Source organism: Microcaecilia unicolor, chromosome 3, assembly GCF_901765095.1.
Source record: "Microcaecilia unicolor chromosome 3, aMicUni1.1, whole genome shotgun sequence".
NCBI lineage: Eukaryota > Metazoa > Chordata > Amphibia > Gymnophiona > Siphonopidae > Microcaecilia > Microcaecilia unicolor.
Window position 1 is genome coordinate 77590343 of NC_044033.1, and position 23379 is coordinate 77613721.

Genomic DNA, 23379 nt, shown 5'->3' on the forward strand with positions numbered 1-23379 from the left:
TGAGTCCCTAATCGCGGGAACAATCAAAATGGCGCCTTCGAGGCCTGACTCGCTGACTTCAACGCAGCCTGCTGCTAACTGCGGATCTCTCTCCCCAGTCCCTTAATGAGCACATAGATTCCCCACTGTGAGAAATGCATGAGTGGATGTTGGTGATGAAGTCCAATCTTATAGCTCTATGGAACTTGCAACCCTGGCGCCGGATTTACAGGGGGAAATCTCAGAGCTGGGACACTGCGTGGAAGATCTGGAGGGAGGCCTGGATGAACATGCAGAAGATATTGTGGTGCTTGAATCTAAGCTGCCGGTCTCAGCATCTGTTGAAGCCATTCTTGCAGAGGAGGTTGAAGACCTGGAAAATTGCAGCAGATGCTGCAATCTTCGCTTCCGCAGCCTCCCGGAGACTACAGAATACAATAATTGTGAGCTTCTTTTTATCAGAGGCTTTACAGCCCATGGACCCTTCAACTATAAAAATTGAGTGGGCTAATAGAGCACTGGGCAGACTGTGGGTGAATATGGCCTGAGATATTATAGCTTGCTCTACTGAATTTAAGACTAAGGAGGCTATATTATCCAGAGCTCGAGGCATGGAGCGCATGGTCTGGGACACTTACAAAATAGAAATCAACCAGGACTTGGCAGCCACTACCCCTGAAGCGCCGTAGTGAACTCATACCTAGCACACAGCTACTACAAGAGAAAAATATTAAATACCAATGGCAACATCCTTTTGTGCTTGCCTTTTATTACCAAGACAAGATGCATCAAGTGAAAACTAAGGAAGAGGCGTTGGTTTTGGAGAGCGTCCCAATTAATAAACAGGAATTCCAATCAATTTCATCAGGGTCTGACCCGATGGTTAAGCCGCACCCCAAGTGGCAGAGGGTGCAAGGCAGGAAACATCGCTTGACCAGATAACAATCATTAACTACGATGCCTTCCAAGAGCCCAACCTGAGTGATCTGTGCTGCTCATAGCAGATTTAATCAATTTAATAGGATTTAAACTGTTCTGATGTTGTTGAATGTATATGCACCTAATACTAACCAAGGGGAATTTTATGATATAATTACCACTTTATTATTATTGAAATTTAGAGAGGAATGCTTGCAAATAGGGGGAGATTTTAATTTGACCCTTTGTCCTGATTGGATAACATGTCCAGGGATGTTCAGTACTCCCAAGGGGTTAGGCAGTGTTCAAAGCTCTCACACACTCAGATCTTTGGTGTCTTTTCCACCCTCAGGGTAAGGACTATACCTTTTACTCCCCTACCCATGATGCATACTCCCATGTTGACATCTGGCTAGGTGATCCTATTATTCAATCTCATCTATGGGATGTGTCTATACATGCTCGCACCTAGTCAGACCATGCGCCCCTTACTTTCAGTTTAATCATGCCTATATTTCAACCGAGGCCAAGCCAGTGGAAATTTAATGACGCCCTTTTGTCTGAGCCCAAATATATTGAATTGGAGAACGATTTATGGAATATTTAAATATTAATGATGCCCCTGATGTCACTGTAACTTATGGGAAGGCTTAAAGGTGGTAATGCATAGGAAAATTATTTTCCAGCAAGCACATGAAAAAAGCGGAAAGTTGCTTAGGAGGCGAGGCTGTGTGATATGGTACAGACCTTAGACAAGCGGAAACAATAAGGTCAGGGGAGACTCAGCTTAGATAGGCGTCTCCATGAGGCGAAAGAGCAGCTTCAGGACTTGGGGTTAGTTGATATCAATGAAGGGCTGCAGCACACCAGACAAATGTACTTTGAATCTGGAAGCTGGATCAGCTGTCTGATCAGTTACGCAAGCAGCACCTTCGCAATTATATCTCACAAATTAAGAATCAAGAGGGAGAGGTTTGCCTCTCCACAGAAGTCATACAATCTGAGTTTGTATGGTTCTAGTCCTATATTTATAATCCCGAGGCTGCACTACCCCTGGAGGACATTGATTCCTATTTACATGAGATCCCACTGCCTAGCCTCACAGACATGGAGGCAGCTACCCTGTCTAAACGTACTGAGGTAGAGGAAACTCTTTGGGCTATTAAGAAGTTACTCCAGGGGAAAGCTCCAGGTAAAGATGACTACACAAACAAGTTTTATAAATGCTATAAAAATATCTAGCCCCTTTATAGATCAAAGTGTTTAATTCCATCACATACGACACTGTTTTGCCTCATTCCTGGCATTCCGGGACCCTAAGTTGGACTCACTATCTTTTAAAAAGGCCAGTGGTATCAGGAACAACTTGATTTTTTCTTCGTTGAGCACTACCTCGTGTGCTACCTCTGAATTATTTATCCTTCCTCTTTTCATTGAGGCACACTCATACAGACCCAGACCCTACACGATCATGTTTCACTTCTACAGCGTCTTCAGGGGTCATTGAATCTACAACAGACAATAATATATCTTCACACACATATTAAACATCTAACCCACCCCATAAAAACAGTTTACCAAAACTTTTACTGGTTCTCCCAAGTTGCCGAACACTCAACAGTCTACGATGTGCTAGTGGTAACATCTCAGCAGGACGCCCACACATGCGCATATCAGATCTCCACAACACAGTGCTTAAATACCATCCTACATATTTAGCCACTCAGTTTCCTTATTTAAGCCATTAGGGCTCACAATGTTCCAAAGGAAAATTAAACGTTGTTCTTTCTTGAGTAACATTAAAGGTATGTTCTCACCCCTATCTGATTTAATCTGACTTAAAACTACAAATTGGAGATCATGTACTTCATGCTTTGCATCTACCCAATGAGAAACAAGCGGCGCTTCCAATCGGCAGGTACGAAGATTGCTCAAATGTTGAGCTATCCTAACTTTGATCTTCCTAGTGGTTAAGCCTATATACCATAAATCGCATGGGCATTTTATCCCATACACACAATTCATGGTTTCACAATTAGTGTATCCTTGTAATCGATATACCTTTCCTGTATGCGGGATAGCCACTTCCTTTACTTGAATGGCATATCGGCAATATACACAATAATCACGTCACATGGCCACACTCCTCCGGTCTCTCAATTCTTCCATTGCTACACTGGGTTAGTTGCTCACCCAAATTTCTACCACGTGAAAAAGCAAAACATGGAACAGTATGAAAAATTTTATGAATGCCCAATATCGACCAGCGTCGTTTATGATTTGTATGATCTGGTTAGATAATTTACTATAAGGTAATACACAAGTCATTCGATCCTTTTCCTTTTTGTCTACAAGCTGATGTTGCCATTCATTATGAAAATTAAAAGCTCTCTTGGAAGCTTTCTTTAAAATTTTATCTGTGTAACCCCTCTGTTGAAACCTCGTAATCATTTGTTGAGCTTGCACTGTATATTCAGACCGAGAGCTACATAGCCTGCGGACCCGAAGCAATTGACTTGCCGGTATACTATTTTTTAATATAGTGGGGTGATGGCTATGATAATGGAGTATCGCACTGCGATCTGTTTCTTTGCGATAAATTATTGTCATGAACCTCCTATTATTCCATCTAATATTTACATCTAGAAAGTTGACCTCATGATGGCCAATTTGCTGGACAAATTTAATAAGGGGGCTAGCTGAATTTAAATTAATCAAAAATTTCAGCAAATTTTCTTCTGTTCCCTGCCATACCAAAAAATATCATCTATACGCACCCATTCTTTCACTCCACCAAAATATTGATCTGTATATACTACTTGTCTCTCCAGCTGATCCATATATAAGCACGCAATAGTGGGGGCAACTGTGGCCCCCATCGCAACAATAACAATGTATCTGTTCCTTTTAGCCTTAACTGGATCCAGTGTACATAACAAGGGAACAACAATATCAGATAAGAATAAAATATTTTTTTACTATCTCCAAATTCTTTAACTAAGGTTTCCTTATTACTTAGTCAAAATTATCTTGAACAGTTCAACAGAATAGCGTCACCAGCTTTCAATACTTAGCTAAATAGTCCTTTCTTCCTTCAATAAGCAGACCGTATTGAAAGTATTGAAAGCTGGTGACGCTATTCTAATGAACTATTCAAGACAATTTTGACTAAGTTGACATTCTCAAAATACTGTTAACCCTTTTTAAGCAGGTTTTCTGCCGATGATGAAGCAGTCCTGCTCCGCTGCTTGTAGCTAGGAGCTTCTTGAGGCTTTTTCCTCCTTATTTTCAACATACCTATTTACTCTCACGTTTAATTTTATAAGAGAATATTTTTGTTTTTGTTGTCGCAATTAGTACTTGTGCAGTTCTAACTATTTTTTGCATGTACTAATTTTGCCATTAGAATGAGGCCATTAGAACAGATTAGCTCATGAGCCCTTACCGCTAAGAAATGGGTAGCGGTAAGGGTTCATACAGTAATTGGTTAGCGCGCAGCAATGTAGCTGTGCTAACCGCTCCCTGTGCCAAAAAATAAATTGGACTTTTTTTTTTTTTAGCGCATGGATAGCATGAACACGTCCTAAAATTACCATGGGATGCCACAGCATGTCAAACACTACACCATTTCTTGCTGCAGTAAGCCTGTGTTAGTGCTTACTGCAACTTTGTAAAAGGGTCCCTAAGTGCTACAGGGGTCCTTTCACTAAAATGCGGGAAGAGGGGAGGGGTTGATTCTCCCATGCGCCAGGGCCCATTTTACCACAGCAGATAAAAAACCCCTGAAAAAACAATGGCTGTGCAGTAAGATTATTCTTACTGTGTGGCCAAGTGGGAGGGGGGAGCACTTACCACCACACACTGAGGTGGCGGTAAGGGCTCCGGTGGTAACCCAGCGGTAACTGGGCTGCGTGTGGTGATGCCCAATTACCACCGGGTTAGCGCCGACCTATAAAATTAAAAAAAATTTCTGGCATGCTTGAAATGGCACGTGCTCAAGGCAGGAACTACCGTCGGTGGGGGTTAGCATGCAGTAAGCCCGCGGTCGGCTTACCGCCACTTTACAAAAGGGCTCCCCAGTGTGCAAATGCAAGGGGGCGTGGCATATGGATGGAGTATGGGTGGGGCTTCCAGTTACATGTGTTACTTATATCATCCTGTAAGTCATGTGTGCCTTTCCCGAATTTGGTTGCCCTGCAGTTTCACCAAGTCTATGGCTGATGTAACTGTAGGTAACTAAACTTAAGGCGCACCAATGCTGGATTACACTAGTGTTTTATTATGGTATCTGGGCACTCGTGCAGCATCGGTGAGCCTCAAAGGAGGAACCCATTTGTAGAACTGCCACCCATATCAGCAGTGTATAGACTGGTGCTCTCCTGACAGCAGGAAAGAGATGGGACGCCATCAGTCTCTCAGCGAACACTGAACACAAACAGCAAGCTCAGGAACGATGATTACTGACCACTAGTTTCAAGAGTTCCTTCTACATTTGTGCCCTATGGCAAAATGACTTCAAAAGAAAGACACAAGCATATGTACCTACCTCGTGAGGATTTATAATTTCATGATCTATAGGACAAGTTGGTTCATCATGTATCTTCCTAGGTTTGTAAAAAAGAAAAATATGATTTCAAAATTACTTGCTCATCACAATTTATTTATTTATTTTGACATTTACGTCCTGCATTTTCCAAAAGAATCTTTAGGCTCAATGTGGCTTACAGATAAAATATTTAGTGCAATTAAGCATAATGAATTTTACAATAAATCTTATAAGTCAAAACAGAAAAAACATGTGAATTGTTTCACAATGCTACAGAATGATTAAATTTCAGTTTAGTGTTAAAAGATAGGGGTCGATGTTGAAAGAGATTTAACTGGTCACAAATGGCTCCTGGCTGGCTAAATCGCCTGTTCAGGGCTAACCGCTAATTTTCAGCAGCAGTTAACTGATTGATTGACACCAAAAATAACTGTTTAGTGCCAAACTGAAATTTGTGTATTTTGGGGGCATTCCAGGGACAGAGTCGGCATTTGGCCAGTTAAACGCCAATATTCAGCACTTAACCGGCCAGGGTAATCACATAAATAGGACCACATAAAAGTCATCTAAGAGGCCCTTTTAATAAACTGCAGTAAAAAGGGCCCTGAGCTAGTGTCAGTGCGTGATTTTGATGCACGCTGAGGCCCCCTTTTACCACAGCAGGTAAAGAATGTCTTTTTTTTTTTTTTAAAGAAATGGCTGGGTGGTAAGTGAACCACTTACTGCACAACCATTTCAGGGGGGGAGAACTTACCACCCGTTCAGGTGGTGGTAAGGGCTCCCACGCTAACCCGGTGGTAACCGGGCAGTGATTACTGCGGTAAACACCAGTGCTACTAAAATAGAAAATACTTTTGTGTGTCGGAAATGGCGCGTACTGGGGTGGGAACTACTGCTTCCTGCTATGGTAGCCCACAGCGAGTGGTAAGACTGTGTTGGGCTTACCACTGCTTAGTAAAATGGCCCCTTTATGCACTAACCCATAGTACTACTACTACTACTAATCATTTCTATAGCGCTACTAGATGTACACAGCACTGTACTTCTTTGTTAAACTACAGCGCTGTGTAACCCTAGTAGCGCTCTAGAAATGTTAAGTAGTAGTTAAGGATCAAAGCCTGCTGCACTAACCATTAAGCTATTCCTCCACTCCACCCCATTGCTGGTTAAGTGCTGAATATCACACTAAGTGTTAGCCAGCTCCGGAAACCTGGAAGTTCAATGCTGGTGCCCAGACATGGCCCAGCATTGTATTTCTGTGTTTAATGCCAGTAGCGGTCAGCAAAACACTGATCGCCACTGGCTGAATGTTTGGCTTAAAGTTGTTCATGAAGACTCATAGTGCTAGATTCCAGCCTTGGTTTCACTGAACTGGGAGTATACTGGCAACAAGTGGAAGAAAAGTGCCAAATCAAAATACATATACCATAGTAAGTGGTGGAAGTGAAACTTAGACATGGGTCTTCATAATCATAATCATAATTAATCTTATGTATCGTATCAACACCAGATGGCTCGAAATGGTTCACAACAGAAAAAAACACACTCAAGAGAATCATAAGAGAAGCCATACTGGGTCAGACCAATGGTCCATCTAGCACAGTATTCTGTTTTCCAAACAATGGCCAAGTCAGGTCACAAGTACCAGGCAGAAACCCAAAACGTGGCAACACTCCATACTACAAATCCCAGGGCAAGCAGTTGCTTTCCATGTCTGTCTCAATAACAGACTATGGACTTTTCCTCCAGGAATTTGTCCAAACCTTTTTTAAAACCCAGATACACTAACCGCTGTTACCACCACCTACGTCAAAGAGTCCCAGAGTTTAACTATTGGTTGAGTGAAAAAATATTTCCTCCTATTTGTTTTAAAAGTATTTCCATGTAACTTCCTTGAGTGTCCCCTAGTCTTTGTACTTTTGGAACGAGTAAAAAAGCGATTCACTTCTACTCGTTCTACATCACTTAGGATTTTATAGACCTCAATCATATCTCCCCTCAGCCGTCTCTTCTGAAGAGCCCTAACCTCTTTAGCCTTTCCTCATACGAGAGGAGTTCCATGCTCTTTATCATTTTAGTCTCTCTTCTTTGAACCTTTTCTAGTTCGGCTATATCTTTTTTGAGATACAGTGACCAGAACTGAACGCAATACTCAAGGTGCAGACGCACCATGGAGCAATACAAAGCCATTATAGTATTTTTGGTCTTATTCACCATCCCTTTCCTAATAATTCCTAGCATCCTGTTTGCTTTTTTGGCCACCACCGCACACTGAGCAGAAGATCTCCATCAGCATATTATCTACAACGACACCCAGATTTTTTTCTTGGGTGCTGACCCCAAAGTGGACCCTAACATCTGGTAACTGTGATTCAAATTATTCTTTCCAATGTGCATCACCTTGCATTTGTTCACATTAAATGTCATCTACCATTTGGACACCAAGTCTTCCAATTTACTAAGGTCTTCCTGCAATATTTCACAGTCTGCACGTGTTTTAACAATCTTGAATAGTTTTGTATCATCTGCAAATTTGATCACCTGACTCGTTCCGATTTCCATATCATTTATAAATTATGTTAAATAGTACATATCCCAGTACAGATCCCTGCATCACTCCACTGTTCACTCTCCTCCATTGAGAGAAATGACCATTTAACCCTACCCTCTGTTTTCTGTCCAATAACCAATTCTTAATCCACACCAGAACCTTGGCTCCTGTCCCATGACTCATGAGGAACTTTGTCAAAAGCTTTCTGAAAATCTAGATATACTGCATCAACCGGCTCACCTCTATCCACATGTTTATTCACGCCTTCAAAGAAATGAACCAAATTGGTAAGGTAAGACTTCCCTCGGTTGAATGCATGCCGACTCTGTCCATTAAACCATGTTTGTCTATGTGTTCTATAATTTTATTCTTTATAATGGTTTCCACTATTTTGCCTGGCACCGACATCAGGCTTATTGGTCTATAATTTCCCGGATCACTCCTTGAACCCTTTTTAAAAATGGGCATCACATTGGCCACCCTCCAATATTCAGGTACTACAGACAATTTTAACGACAAGGTTACATATTACTAACTGAAGATCAGCAATGTCATGCTTTGAGTACCCTTGGATGTATGCCATCCGGTCCAGGTGATTTACTACTCTTTAATTTGTCAATTTGGCTCAGTATATCTTCCACGTTCACCAAGATTTCTTTCAATTCCTCCGCATCATCACCCTTGAAAACCATTTCCAGTACAGGCAGATCTCTTACATCTTCTTCTGTAAAGAAAGAAGCAAAGAATTCATTCAGTTTCTCCGCTATGGCCTTGTCCTCCCTGAATGCCCCTTTTGCTCCTTCGTGATCTAACGGTCCCACGGATTCCCTCACAGGCTTTCTGCTTCTGATGTACCTGAAAAAGTTGTTACTGTGAGTTTTAGCCTCTGCAGCAAGTTTCTCTTCATATTCTCTTTTAGCCTTCTTTAATGCTTTGCATCTGACTTGCCAGTGCTTATGTTGCTTCTTATTTTCTTCATTTGGGTCCTTTTTCCTTTCTTTGAAGGACAATCTTTTGGTTGTAATGGACTCTTTTACTTCACCTTTTAACCATGCTGGCTGACGTTTTCTCTTCTTTCCACCTTTGCAAATATGTGGAAAGCATCTGGACTGGGCTTCCAAGATGGTACTTTTGAATAACGTCCATGTTTGATTTAGTGTCCTAACCTTTTAGTTTATTTTTAACCATTTTCCTCATTTTATTATAGTCACCCTTTCGAAAATTAAATGCAGCTACAGTAGATTTCTTTTGTGGGTTCATCCCAGATAGTAGCTCAAACTTGATCATGTTATGATCACTGATTCCCAGGGGACCCCAACACCGCCACCAAGGACCAGATCCAAAATGGCTTCCCCTCTCATTGGTTCCTGGACCAGTTGCTCCAAGAAGCAGTCGTTTATTACATCTAGAAATGTTATCTCCCTGGCATTCCCCTGGTGTAACATTTATCCAGTCAATATCGGGGGTAATTGAAATCACCCTTTATTATAGCACTGCCCAATTTGCCAGCTTTCCTAATCTCTGTAAGCATTTCTTCATCCCAGCAGACAGTAATACAGCCCTACAAGAATACTCCTACCTTCAGACATGGAATTTCTATCCATAATGATTCCATACTGATAGCTGCTTCATGTGGAATGTTTTATTTGACTCAATTCCCTCTTTAACATATAGCGCAACCCCCTCTCCAATTTGATCCTATCATTGTGATACAATTTGCACTCTGTTAACACAGTGTCCCGTTGATTGTCCTCTTTCCATCAAGTCTCTGTCATGCCTATTATATCTACCTCATCATTTAGTGCTATATATTCTAACTCTCCCATCTTATTTTTTAGGCTTCTAGCATTTGTATACAGGCACTTCAAATTGTGTTTTTTCCTTTGATCTACAAGCTGCTTAGAAGTTGAAGGGGATAATGCACATCCTTTATCCTGCTCTCTCATTAAGCATACCTGGCTTTAAGCATTGTTGAAACCTCTCTACTGGGATTCCATAAATGGCCTGTTTCAATAGTATCCTTCAAGGATACTCCACACCGAGCCATGCGCTCTTGGGCAACTGTCAGCTCCCCCCCCCCCCCCCATTCTAGTTTAAAAGCTGCAGTATCTCCTTTTTAACAGTTAGCACCAGCAGCCTGGTTCCATCCCGGTTAAAGTGGAACCCATCCTTTCGGCACAGTCTCCCCCTTTCCCAGAATGTCGCCCAGTTCCTAACAAATCTAAATCCCTCATCCCTGCACCATTGTCTCAACCCAAGCATTGAGACTTTGGAGCTCTGCCTGCCTTTTGGGTCCTGTGTGTGGAATGGGGAGCATTTCTGAAAATGCGACCCTAGAGGATCTGGACTTCAGCTTTCTACCCAAGAGCCTAAATTTGGCTTCCAGAACCTCCCTCCCACATTTTCCTATGTCATTGGTACCCACATGTACCAAGACAGCCGGCTCCTCCCCAGCACTATCTAAGATCCTGTCTAGGTGACACATGAGATCCGTCACTTTCGTACCAGGCACGAAAGTCACCAGGAGATCCTCACGTCCACCAGCCACCCAGCTGTCTATATGTCTAATGATCAAATCACCAGCTACAACAGCTGTCCTAACCCACCCCTCCTGGGCAGAACTTGGAGACATATCCTTGGTGCGAGAGGATAGTACATCACCTGGTGGGCAGGTCCTGGCTACAGCAATACTTACTACTTCACCAGGGTGATGATCTCCTTCTAGGAGACTTCCCTCCTCCAAGGCAGCACAAGGGCTACCAGACTGGAGGTGGGACTTGTCTACAACATCCCTGTAGGTCTTCTCTATGTACCTCTCTGTCTCCCTCAGCTCCACAAAGTCTGCTACTCTAGCCTCAAGAGAACGGACCTATTCTCTGAGAGCTAGGAGCTCTTTGCATCAGGTACACACATATAACCGCTCACCAACTCGGAGATAATCATACATGAGATACTCAATGCAAAAGACTGGATAGCACCCCTCTCGTAGCTAGGCTTCTGACTCCATCTTAGTATTTTTGAGTTTTTCAATAATTTAAAACTTGCTAAGGTATTAAGGATATTAGCCTAATATAAAAATGTCTTTAGTTTATATGGTATATTGTGTGATTTATTTAGCATTTTCTTCTTAGAAGGTAATGAAATGTATTTAAAACTCTGTAAGAGCACTCCTGGAAACTAGAAAAATTCAGATCATGTTATACAATACTTCAAGAGTAGTATTTGGAAAAAACGCCCAAGATTTAAGTAATTTCTGAAATCTGAGATAATTCTCCATTTGGATAATAGAAGGCAAGGCATTTTAGAAGGGGACAACAGCTAGCATAAATAATCTTTTAGTCGTAGTTGCTAGTCCAGGTTTTTGATAAAGAGGAATCTGCAATTTATTCACATGAATAATCCTGGTTGTAGACTTGAACAAAAATCAAAGTTTAAAAATATTCGGGACTGAGTCTATGCAAGATCTTAAAAACAAAGCATAAATCCTTGAAATGGATCCTGGCCTGAACAAGTAACCAGTGAAGAGTCTGCAACAGTGGTGTAACATGTTCGTATTTACTTTTAAAAAGAATTAATCGGGCTCCCATGTTTTGAAGCAATTGAAGTCTGGCTAAAGATCTAGAAGTCAGGGTGAGATAAATTAATTATTGTAATTAACTCTTCAAGAAAATAAGAGCCTGAACCAATTTCAGCAAATCATCACCAGAAAAATAAGAGTGTACTTGACGCAAAAACCTAAGACTGAGATAGGTGGTAGTTGTCAATTTCTTGATGTGTGAGTCACTGGGGTCCTTTTACAAAGGCGCACTGAAAAATGGCCTGCGGTAGTGTAGATGTGTGTCTTGGGCACGCGCAGAATCATTGTTCAGTGCACCTGTAAAAAATGCCTTTTTAAACATTTTTCCTGAAAATGGACGTGCAGCAAAATGAAAATTGCCACGCGTCCATTTTGGGTCTGAGACCTTACTGCCAGTCATCGACCTAGCGGTAAGGTCTCACACGGTAACCGGGCAGTAATGGTCTATGTGTGTAAAATGCAAATTACCGCCCGTGTGCCAGAAACTTTTAAAAGGGCCATGCGGTAGCCAGGCGGTAACTCAAAATTGACGCGCACTGGACGTGCGTAGGCACCTATGCAGCTTAGTATAAGGGTCCCACTGTTTGGATTTAAATCCAACCAGACTCCTAAGCTCTTCGCAGATTACTGCAGGGTAATAATTTTACCTTCTTCTAGAATCTAAATGGACAGCCACAACATGGTTAAAACATATTGGCTCATTATTTAAAAGCACTTATTTGTATAAGGCATAGTAAACAGGGCCCCTAAAGATTTAAGATGCATGAATAATTACTTAAGTTTCTGCAAACATTTAAAAGCCTTTTATTTTTTTTTTAAGAAAATTTTATTATGATAGTGAGGTCTAATTTTAGATTAGAAATTGTTCCTTTATTATTCTGATAATCTTGATGTAATACAGACAAATTTGTTGCTGATGTTTATATTTTAAATTTGTAAGCCACACTGAACCAAAGTACTCTGGAAAATTGTGGAATATAAATGCTGCTATAAATAAAAATGAAATAAAATTTGTAGTTTTAGGCAGGTACAATCGATTTTCTGTGCATTAAAAACTTTCAGGCACTGCAATAAACTGAACACGAACTAGCAATCATACATCTTAGCTTCTAGATCTCTAGCACCTGAAGACAAAGTTTCTAGGTAGAAAATGAAGCACACTGCCAAAGAATTTTCAACATAAACACCAATGGAATAAGTGACAAAATGTTGGTAGTGCTGTAAGGAGTACTGAGTTACCAGAAAATGACCTTGTAAAGGAAAGAATTTAGCCGCCGTGCTATACTGTTTGTTTTATAGTCTTTTTCCACTGTGGAGCCTCTAACTACGGAATCTGTACCTCTTTTTGTAAATAAATATGCATCATGGAACCACAACCCTGGGTTTAGGGGCTAAGCCTTACCTATCCAGGTTTTGGGTTCATATGAGATAGTAAGATGCAGGGCTGGTGTTAGGAGAGAACAAACAAGGCAATTGCTCTGGGTCCCCATGCCACAAGGGGTCGCTAAAGCTGCTTAAAGCCAAAGGAGATGCAACCTGCTGGTGGGCTTTGGGGCAACCTCCCAATTTTCTTCCTGGGACCCCTACATGAGAAGGAGGTTGTCAGCAGCCCGGATTTTCTGTCCAAGAGGGCCAGTGAAGAAGTGTAAGCCTGCCACTGTTCACCACGAGTGTTTCACCTTAGGCTCAGTCTATTATGACAATTGCTTGACCATTTGTGACTTAAACCAAGTAAACAGGGAGAGGTTTATAAACAGCGGTGTGCTGGAGCCGGCTCACACTGGCTCATGAGAGCCAGTTGTAAATATTGTATGAATTTTGCAAGCTGGTTGTTCGGCACTCCAGGGCAGCTTGCATGGCAAGATGAGGAGGAAGTGAACCGCTGCACAGCAGATCACTTCCTCCTCCTGCGCCAGATTAGACCTGACTGTTTATGTGAACCGTGATTCTGCAGTTCACATAAACAGTTGAGTCTAAGTCGGCACAGGAGGAGGAAGTGACCTATTGTGCAGCGGGTTACTTCCTCCTGCCATAAGCCACTGGGGGAGGGAAAAAGAGAGTAAGCAGAGCTTTACTGCCATGGCTGAAAATGAGAAGGGGACAGAAAAAAGGTGAGTGTGCAATTGGGGTTGGGGGCACAGTAAAAGGGTGAGTGTGCAATGGGGAGAGGGGTTGGGGCAGACAAAAGGGTGTGTGCCATGGGGAGGGAGGTTGAGGGCAGAGTAAAAGGGTGAGTGTGCCATGGGAAAAAGGGGTTGGGGGCAGAATAAAAAGGTGAGTGTGCCATGGGGAGGGGATTTGGGGCAGACAACAGGGTGTGTGTGCCATGGGGAGGGGAGGTTAGGGGCAGAGTAAAAGGGTGAGTGTGCCATGGGGAGGGGGGTTGGAGGCAGGATAAAAGGTGAGTGTGCTATAGGAAGGGTGTCTGAGGGCAGATAAAAGGGGTCAGTGTGCCATGGAGAGGGGGGTTGGGGAAGAGTAAAAAGGTGAATGTGCCATGGGGGGGGGGGGGAGGGGGGTTCTGGGGTTTCCTTTCTGCTGAGCAAGGTAAGGAAAGGGAAGTGACGATCTGAGTGTGCCAGGTTTTTCTTTTCTTTGAGAGAGAGAGAGACCGTTGTTAAATATTTACCAGCACACCATTGTTTATAATTCACCAATTACATCTAGGTGAAATTTGAAACCAGGCTCTGTAGACTATGGTCACCAAAAAAGGTGTTCAAAAATACCTAATAAGAGACAATCAATCAAAATTATGGGTATTTCATTAAAAGGACTTAAGTCTATCCAAAGGTTATAATTTTGTTTTAAATGTCATGTACTGACCAGTAAGAAACAGCAGTTTGTGTGATTTTATAAAAATCCATACATCTATATTTCTGAAATAATTTCAGCAAAAAATCAAATCAGGCCCCATGGTCTCAGCAGAATGTCAAGTCAGTGTTCAATCTGTGGCTGATCTTTTCTTGTATGAGTTGGCCTTGCTGAGTTTAAAGGGGGTTTGGACAGATTCCTGAAGGAAAAGTCCATTGAACAGTATTAATTTAAATTTTTGTTTTGTTTGGGGGTTTTTGCCAGGTTCTTGAGGCCTGGATTGGCCACTGTCAGAGACAGGATGCTGGGCTTGATGGACCCTTGGTCTTTTCCCAGTATGGCGGTGCTTATGTTCTTATGCTTATCAGACCTTCTCTGTTTATATACTTGCTCATTTTGAAGCATATGGATGTCTCAAAAGGATGAACTGGACATCCATGTGCTTGAAACATCCAAATCCCAATTTTTGCAAAGGCAGAAAGAATAGGGACATCCAACACTGAACAGTACATTCAAATAGCAAGGGGGTATGTTCTGGGTGTGTTTTGGGCAGGACTAGGGAGAGCCTGAAATCTTGACATCCAACAGCTATTTCTGAAGGGGAAGAAATGTCCAAGTCTAAAAAAGAAGGGCATCTTTATTTAGACCTCATTCGGGAACATTCAGGTTACAGAAAGGTTCTCTGAGAAACTGTCCACTGGAGGGATTAAGGCATGACACCTCCTTAATCACCCAGTGGCTGCTGTCCCCTTCCCTCTCCCCTCAAGGTGAAACTAGAAGGGAATACCAGGTTCTATGACAGCTTCAGGTATTATGGCATTCTTAACAGACCAGGAAGTAGGCCTGAGGAGGAGACCAGTGGTCTGTAAACCAAGGGACCCAGATTCAAATCCTACTTTTAGGGGGTCTTTTACTAAAGGTTAGCTCGAGTTATCTGCAGCAGGTCCCATTTTATTCCAATAGGCCCTGCTGCAGATAACTCAAGCTAATGTTTAGTAAAAGACCCCTTATTTATTAATTTTTTATTGTGAGTCCTCCAGGACTTTGGTCCTGGGGAACTGAGGAACTGAGTTCGATTCCCACTTCAGGCACAGGCAGCTCCTTGTGACTCTGGGCAAGTCACTTAACCCTCCATTGCCCCATGTAAGCCGCATTGAGCCTGCCATGAGTGGGAAAGCGCGGGGTACAAATGTTACAAAAAAATAAAATACCTATTGTATCTAAATATATAAGACACTTGCAAGCCTGCAGGATATTGAAGTGGTATACATTCAGGTACAGTAGGTATTTTTCTGTTCCTGGAAGGCTCACGCTTACAAAAAAACAAAGAGTTTGTTTTTTTTGTAAGCGTTAAAGTGGCATTTGAACCTGGGTCCCTTGGTTCACAGACCATTGCACTAACCATTACACTGCCCCTCTGCTCTGCAGGAAGGTGCCGCTAACAGATGTCTACATACCCTCCCCCCCCCCCCCCCCCCCCCAAGTTCAAAATCTGGACTTTTCAGTTTATAAAACACATGCCCATGCTGGATGTTTCTAGCGCATGGACTCCATCTCACGTATTTTCGAACAGGCTGTATCCTGTTCGAAAATACATGTGAGATGTACATCAGATTGGGAAGTTCTGACTTGGGTGTCCTTTCGAAAATGCCTCTCATAATGCCACATTCTTAAAGGAGCCCTGGTAGATATCTTTTCAGCCTCACATTGTGTACTGCACAACAAGAAGAAAGAGCTCATCCTCCCTCCATCCAGTGCAGCAGTGAATATTCGGAGGTGGTAGGCGGTGCTAGAGACTTAATCACTTCCAAAAGACAAGGCTTACTGAGCAGGATAACAGCATAACAGCTTTTGTACACAAATGAACGGCACTGTGCGGCCTGGGAAGGAGAGGCTGCAACAAAATATTTTTTTTTCCTGCAGTTCCTCTGCATCCAAGCTGGTATGGGCTATAACATCTTTCTTCAAAAAGCACAGTTTTCCCAGCTGGGGTGAAAGGGGGAGAAGAAAGCCCCTGTTCTGAGTTTGCCCGTGCTAGGGAGGAGATGGAAAAAGAAGTGGAGGGAGAGACTAAACAGGCTCACTGAAGTACATTCCTCTCCATTGTTTGGTCCCCTTTATACAGAGCTCAAAGGCTAGTGAAGGTCCCTGAGTGGGCTTATAGACAGCGCATGTGGAGGTATATGTGTCTGGGGGGAGAGGGAAGTGGAAGGGTGCAGCCTTCCAAAAAATGCTGGGTACCCAAAAGGTTACTAAAAGGCAACCTCCTCTCGGTCACAGTTCTCAAAATGACTAAATCAAAGTGCCCTGATGTTTCCAGCACTGCATTCCCTGTGTACATTAATCAGAAATTACAGGAAAATAACTTATGAAAACTACAACACACTCACATTCTAGTTACATACAACTTATGAAGGAACATTAGTACATAAGTAATGCCATACTGGGAAAAGATCAAAGGTCCATCAAGCCCGCATCCTGTCCCTGACAGCAGCCAATCCAGGTCAAGGGCACCTGGCAAGCTACCCAAACGTACAAACATTTTCTACAAGTTATTCCCGAAATTGTGGATTTTTCCCAAGTCCATTTAGTAGTGGTCTATGGACTTGTCCTTTAGGAAACCGTCCAACCCCTTTTTAAACTCTGCCAAGCTAACCGCATTCACTACGTTCTCCGGCAACGAATTCCAGAGTTTAATTATGCGTTGGGTGAAGAAACATTTTCTCCAATTTGTTTTAAATTTACTACACTGTAGTTTCATCGCATGCCCCCTAGTCCTAGTATTTTTGGAAAGCGTGAACAGACGCTTCACATCCACCTGTTCCACTCCATTCATTATTTTATATACCTCTATCATGTCTCCCCTCAGCCGTCTCTTCTCCAAGCTGAAAAGCCCTAGCCTCCTTAGTCTTTCCTCATAGGGAAGTCGTCCCATCCCCGCTATCATTTTTGTCGCCCTTCGCTGCACCTTTTCCAGTTCTACTATATCTTTCTTGAGATGTGGCGACCAGAATTGAACACAATACTCAAGGTGCAGTCCCACCATGGAGCGATACAACGGCATTATAACATCCTCACATCTGTTCTCCATACCTTTCCTAATAATACCCAACATTCTATTCGCTTTCCTAGCTGCAGCAGCACACTGAGCAGAAGGTTTCAGTGTATTATCGACTACGACACCCAGATCCCTTTCTTGGTCCGTAACTCCTTACGTGGAACCTTGCATTTTTACCATGTTAATTGCCAGATAATGGATTTGACTCCAGAAGAATATAGGACCCTCCAGGTTTTCATATAAGTGGTGAAGGCCAAAGCAATGTTTTACAGTAAACGTAAAAAGGGTCAGATAATTGCTACTTTGGTTTTGCTTTAGACAAATTACTACTACTACTTATCTTTTCTATAGCACTACTAGATGTACGCAGTGCTGTATACATTATTCCCTAATGCCATATATGGCGCTCAAAATTGTGTGTCCAAATTAAGGTGTGTGCCCAATTTGTGTGCGCAATTTAATTGCTTAATGAGCCAATTAGCATCAATAATTGGGCGCTATCGATTATTGGCGCCAATTAACAATAATCTGAATTTACATGTGCATTTTTATAGCCGGTATTCTATCAAAATGCACACGTAAAGTTTTTACACACGGATCTCAAAAGCCATGGGAAGGGCATGGACGTTCCTAGAATTTGAGCACAGTTTTATAGAGTAAGTCAGATCCATGCCTAATTTAAGCGTAAGGATTTATACGTTTCAGTTGGTGTAAATCCTGGTGCCCAAAATTGGGTGCAGATCCCAGCGCTACAGACCATTCTATTAACGGCACCCAACTTGGAGTGCTGTTTACACTTAGTGCTCATTTTCTCGGTGATGAACGTTCAGCACCATATACAGAATCTAGACCTATAGGCAGGTACTTTCTCTGTCCCTAGTGGGCTCACAATCTAAGGTGTGTTTTATACCTGGGGCAATGGAAGGTTAAGGGACTTGCCCAGGGGGAATTGAACCCAGTTCCCCAGGATCTCAGCTCACTGTGCTAACCATTAGGCTACTCCTTGTAGATGATATATGACATGTGGGACTATTTTTAAACAGGTATGTTCAGCCAATTTACTGCACCTTCTTGATTAATCTTAACATTTTTTGCTTGATTCGTATTATATATATATATGACAGAAATATAACATCAAAACAAACTAAAACAAAAAAACTAAACAGAAAACAAATTCTTCCAGCCTGTACAATGGATCTACTGTCGAACAATCAATTCATTAGCAGAGAACAGTAAAATGAAAGGCTCTAACTTCTTAAATTGCATCCAGATGGTACAAAAATGACGCTAACCCAGAAGCTTGTTCCATAACAAAGGACCAGCAACTGAAAAAGCTCTTGCCTTGGTTTCTACATAATTCAAGGCGCTCAGTCCTGGTACCAACCATTGCTTCACATTTTCTGATGTCAACTATCAGTTCAGAAAAGCAAACTCTTACCTCAAAGTCAAGATACAGTTTTGGCAAAATCTATGCCCACATCCGGTCTGGTGAGGATTATGAAGAACCAGGCTGCACTCAGCACATTTGTACCGTTCTTCCAATTTTTCAACAAACACATACTCAATGTTAGGTTCAAATTCCAAAGATGCCCCAGTGGAATTCGTACATGTGAAGGGATCTGAACCACCAGAGTCTTCCTCAGAGGCCACAGATGCCATACCGCTAAACTACACAGAAAAAAAAGAAAATACACTTCAAATTAGAGGCAAACCAAAACTGCTTTTTTTCAGTTTCAGCTGAAATCAAAACTGCCACCAAAAGTGTCTGAAAGCTTTTGGCCGAAATAGAAACTGCAGGAGAAACTCATCACATGGCCTGTGCACTGGGATTTGAATCACGGGCCAGGCCTCTTGCTCTTTTAACTGACAGATGCTGGGGATACCACAGAGGCACAGGTTCAAAGAGATTTAAACAACCAGAAGAGTCTCCTGTCCACTTAAATCACTTCTGCCTGCCTAACCACCGATATCAGCACTCACCAAGTGGGCAAGTCAGAGGAGTTACAAAGGGCAGCCAGTTGTTATGTGAGTGCCAGCAGCTGCATAGCTAACTGGACATGTAAGACCGCACAAAAAGCTGTCCTAACTTTGCTATTGTAGGTGCCAACACTGAATATCAGCCAATACCCGCATTACATCTGGGTACCAGCCTGCAACATATAGAGGCTTATTTTCAAAGCACTTAGCCTCCCAAAGTTCCATAGAAACCTATGGAACTTAGCCTCCCAAAGTGCTTTGAAAATATGCCTCATAGTGTCCTGCCCTCATTTACTCCCACCCAGTCAAGCTTTGATCCCCCGTCAACCCCCCCCCCCCAACACAAGCTCCGATCCCCCGGCACAAGAATTTGCCTCTTCCTCTCCTCCCAGTTAGAGGAGGGCCCCCCCATGCCTACCATACTCCCTCCTGACCTGCTCCTGCCAGTAGAGGCAGATGTGGGCAGATGTGAACCCCACTTCTTCCTGCCCCTAGTGGCTCCATAGTAGAAACGGACACCACAATCAGGGCCAATGTTTGTTTTTTGGGGGGAGGGGCAAACAAGACAGCTGCCTTGGGCCCCACAGCTCTAGGAGACCCTGCAGTCCAGGCATCTCTTCCCTTTCTCCCCACCACAGTCCGTCTCCTTCTCTCTTCCCGATCTTCTTTAAAAAGTTATTTCCCTTCTCAGAGGGCTGTAACAACTGGGCTAAATGAATGGGCAAGGAGAGGTTGACAAAAATAAACAGTCCAGCAGAATGAGCTGAAAGCATAGAGCAGAGCTCCCCAAATAGGGTCACAAAACCTGTTTTGGGGGGAGTCAAGACCTACATACATCATTATTCTACAGTTCCAGAGGGTCATGCAATTTTATTTGTTCACAACCATGTCATTGGGTGGCAGAGCAGGTGGGGGGAAGAGGGGTTGGTGGTTGGGAGGCGAGGATAGGGGAGGGCAGACTTATACGGTCTGTGCCAGAGCCGGTGATGGAAGGCGGGACAGGTGGTTGGGAGGCAGGAAAAACTGCTGGGCAGACTTATACGGTCTGTGCCCTGAGAAAGACAGGTACAAATCAAGGTAAGGTATACACATGAGTTTATCTTGGGCAGACTGGATGGACCATGCAGGTCTTTTTCTGCCGTCATCTACTATGTTACTATGTCAGAAAAATATTGGGAAACACTGACAAAGGACTGGGAAAGAAACATTGGGCCAAAACAAAAATCTATAACTGGGCTCCTGTGCCACACCGTGCCCTGATGCCACACGGTGAACGCCTATTCTATATTGGTGTCCGGGTGCCCAGATTCTGTTCTAGAATACTAGTGTAACCCCGGACTGGAATACCTAACATTTATAATCCCACAGATACACCAGCCATAGACCTGGTGGAATCGTGGGTGCCTAAATGAGGCAAAGACATGGTAGCTTACAGTGTTCTGGAAGTTGTGTTCTAGATCTTGATTTTTATCTTTAATCTCTTTTTTGGTCAAGATGCACAAAAAACAACAACAATATCTCTTCCAACAATAATTTCAATACAAAAATTCCATAAGACCTTTAAACAACAGGAGAAGATACCTATAAAAGGTCAAAACCAATACAGTAAACATTATCAACAGAATCCCCTCCTCCCAACCCAAGAAGAGCAGTGGTATACAACAAATAATCCTCACCGCAGTAGATTATCTGTTCAAGATTCTACTCCCTGCATGGGGAATCAGTATGCTCGAAAAGGGTTTCCACATCTTTTTTATTTATAGCAGTGTTTGTATCCCACAATTTTCCCCAAACATATTGGTTCAAAGTGGCTTACATGATTGCGACCAGATACAGTATTACATAATGTTACATATAACGTGAGTTATAACCAGTAATTTGATACGTGTAGGAACATTTTTGATATGACATCTTAAGTCCAACTTTGGACATTTTGCTAAAAATATCCAAAATTCAAGTGGGGAATATACCCATTTTCAAAACAGAAAAACATCTCTCTCTGTTTTTCAAAAATGTCTATTTGCTAGATGTTTTGGTGCTCTGTGCATTTCTTTTTGGTCCATTTTCGAAAAAAAAAAAAAAAAAAAAACATCCAAGTGAAAAATGCACAAAATCAAGCCATTGGGATGTAGGAGGAGCCAGCATTCTTAGTAGACTGGCAGCACAGACATCCCTGGAGAACAATGGAGCACCCTAGGGAGCACTGCTGTGGACTTCATATAAATGCTCCCAGGTATAGCTCTTACCATTTCTCCCTTATCTTGTCTGCTGAGCCCCCCAAAACCCACCCAAAACCCACTACCCCCAACTATACACCACTACAATAGCCCTTACGGTGTGGGTACAGTAGGGTTTGGGTGAGGTTTGGATGACTCACAGTTTCCACCACAAGTGTAACAGGTAGGTGGAGGTACAGGCCTGGGTCCACCTGTCTGAACTGCACTATACCTACCACTAGACTACTCCAGGGACCTGCATGGTGCTCTAATGGACTTGAGTATTACATCTGAGGCTGGCATAAAGGCTTATAAGTAATGTTTTTAATCATATTTTATGTGAGTGGGAGGGGTGAGTGACCACTAGGGGAGTAAGGGGAGGTCATCCCTGATTCCCTCCAGTGGTCACCTGGTCATTTAGGGCACATTTTATGCCTTACTCGGTATAAAAACGGGTCTCGCTCAAAACGTCTTCGTTTTAGTCCTGGATGGTTTTGTTTTGTTCCATTATAGCTGAAAAATGTCTAAATGTTAGGAACGCCCAGATCCCGCCCTTAACATGATCCTGACATGCCCCCTTGTGATTGAACACACTTCTGACAGACTTCATAGAAAAATGTCTAAAAATTGGTTTTGAAAATACCAATTTGGACGTTTTTGTGAGAAACATGTCCAAATGCAGATTTATGCCACTTTTTGGACATTTTTCTCTTTTGAAAATGAGCTCCAAAGTGTCTTGTATTGATAATCCTAGATGTTGATACATAGTTTCATTTCCAAGTATACAATTTGTTAGCTTGCATTATACAAAAAGGCCTGCATATAAGGTTGCAGATCTCAGAATCAATGGGACTGAAGATATCAGTTACACAGGATAGAAAGTATTGCAAGGAGCGGTGGTTTATGACGCGGTTTGCAAAGCTGATATTTGGTCATCGAAGTTCCTAAGATTGTTTTGTAAGGATTCATGTCACATTGTGGATAGGTTCTGGTCAGGGAGTCTCTCGCGATGCGTTTTGCCGAAGAAGAAACTTTTAGATTTTTTCTAAAACTCAAATATTGGGTGATGCATCTTAGCTTTTTCTTTAGGGAGTTCCATACTTTGAAGCCCTGGTAAGAGAATTCAGCTGCCAGAACTGACTTATATAATATTTTCCGGGAGCTTGGGTAGTGGAGAATTAGATAATTACACACTTTTGGGTTTGCATTTTTCAGCGGGAGATTGATTAGTTTTGTCATGTATTCAGGCGCAATTCCAAAAATGATTTGGTAAACTATTGTGCATATTTTAAAAGTAATGTATGCCTTTATTGGGAGCCATTGTAAGGCCTGTAGTAATGGGCCTGCTCTGTCAAATCATGATTTCCTGAAACTGAGTCTTGCTGCCATGTTTTGTGCTGTTTGTAGTTTTTTTTTTATATTTACTCTTTGCAACCCGCGTAAATTCTGTTACAATAGTCCACGTGGGTTAGTAGCATCGATTGTACCAGCATTCTGAAGACGTCTCTAGGGAACTAACTCCTTATCCTTCTTAGCTTCCATATCATGTGAAACATTCTGGAGGCCACCACGTTGGACGGATTTTCAAAAGTAAGTTGTCGATCTAGGATGATTCCAAGGATCTTCAGCTGGTTTTGAATTGGGTAATCGATTCCATCTACTGTGACGCCTGATACATTCTCCTTGCAGTATGGGTGTGTGATCATGAGGAACTGAGCTTTTTCTCTGGTCAGTTTTAATTTCAAA

At 42.4% G+C, this 23379-nt stretch overlaps 1 protein-coding gene across 3 annotated transcripts in view; it reads right to left on the reverse strand.

The window, feature by feature from the left end:
* The window catches only part of TRAF5 (TNF receptor associated factor 5), a 76704-nt gene that overhangs the window by 36723 nt on the left and 16602 nt on the right, over nucleotides 1-23379 (reverse strand). For all 3 annotated transcript variants that reach the window (XM_030194650.1, XM_030194649.1, XM_030194648.1), the window contains exons 2-3: nucleotides 18879-19108; nucleotides 5444-5501 (exon numbers count right to left, since the gene is read on the reverse strand). In XM_030194650.1, coding sequence (XP_030050510.1) covers nucleotides 5444-5501; nucleotides 18879-19099 — 279 coding nt within the window. In that variant the 5' untranslated portion in view covers nucleotides 19100-19108. The remainder of the gene's footprint in view (nucleotides 1-5443; nucleotides 5502-18878; nucleotides 19109-23379) is intronic.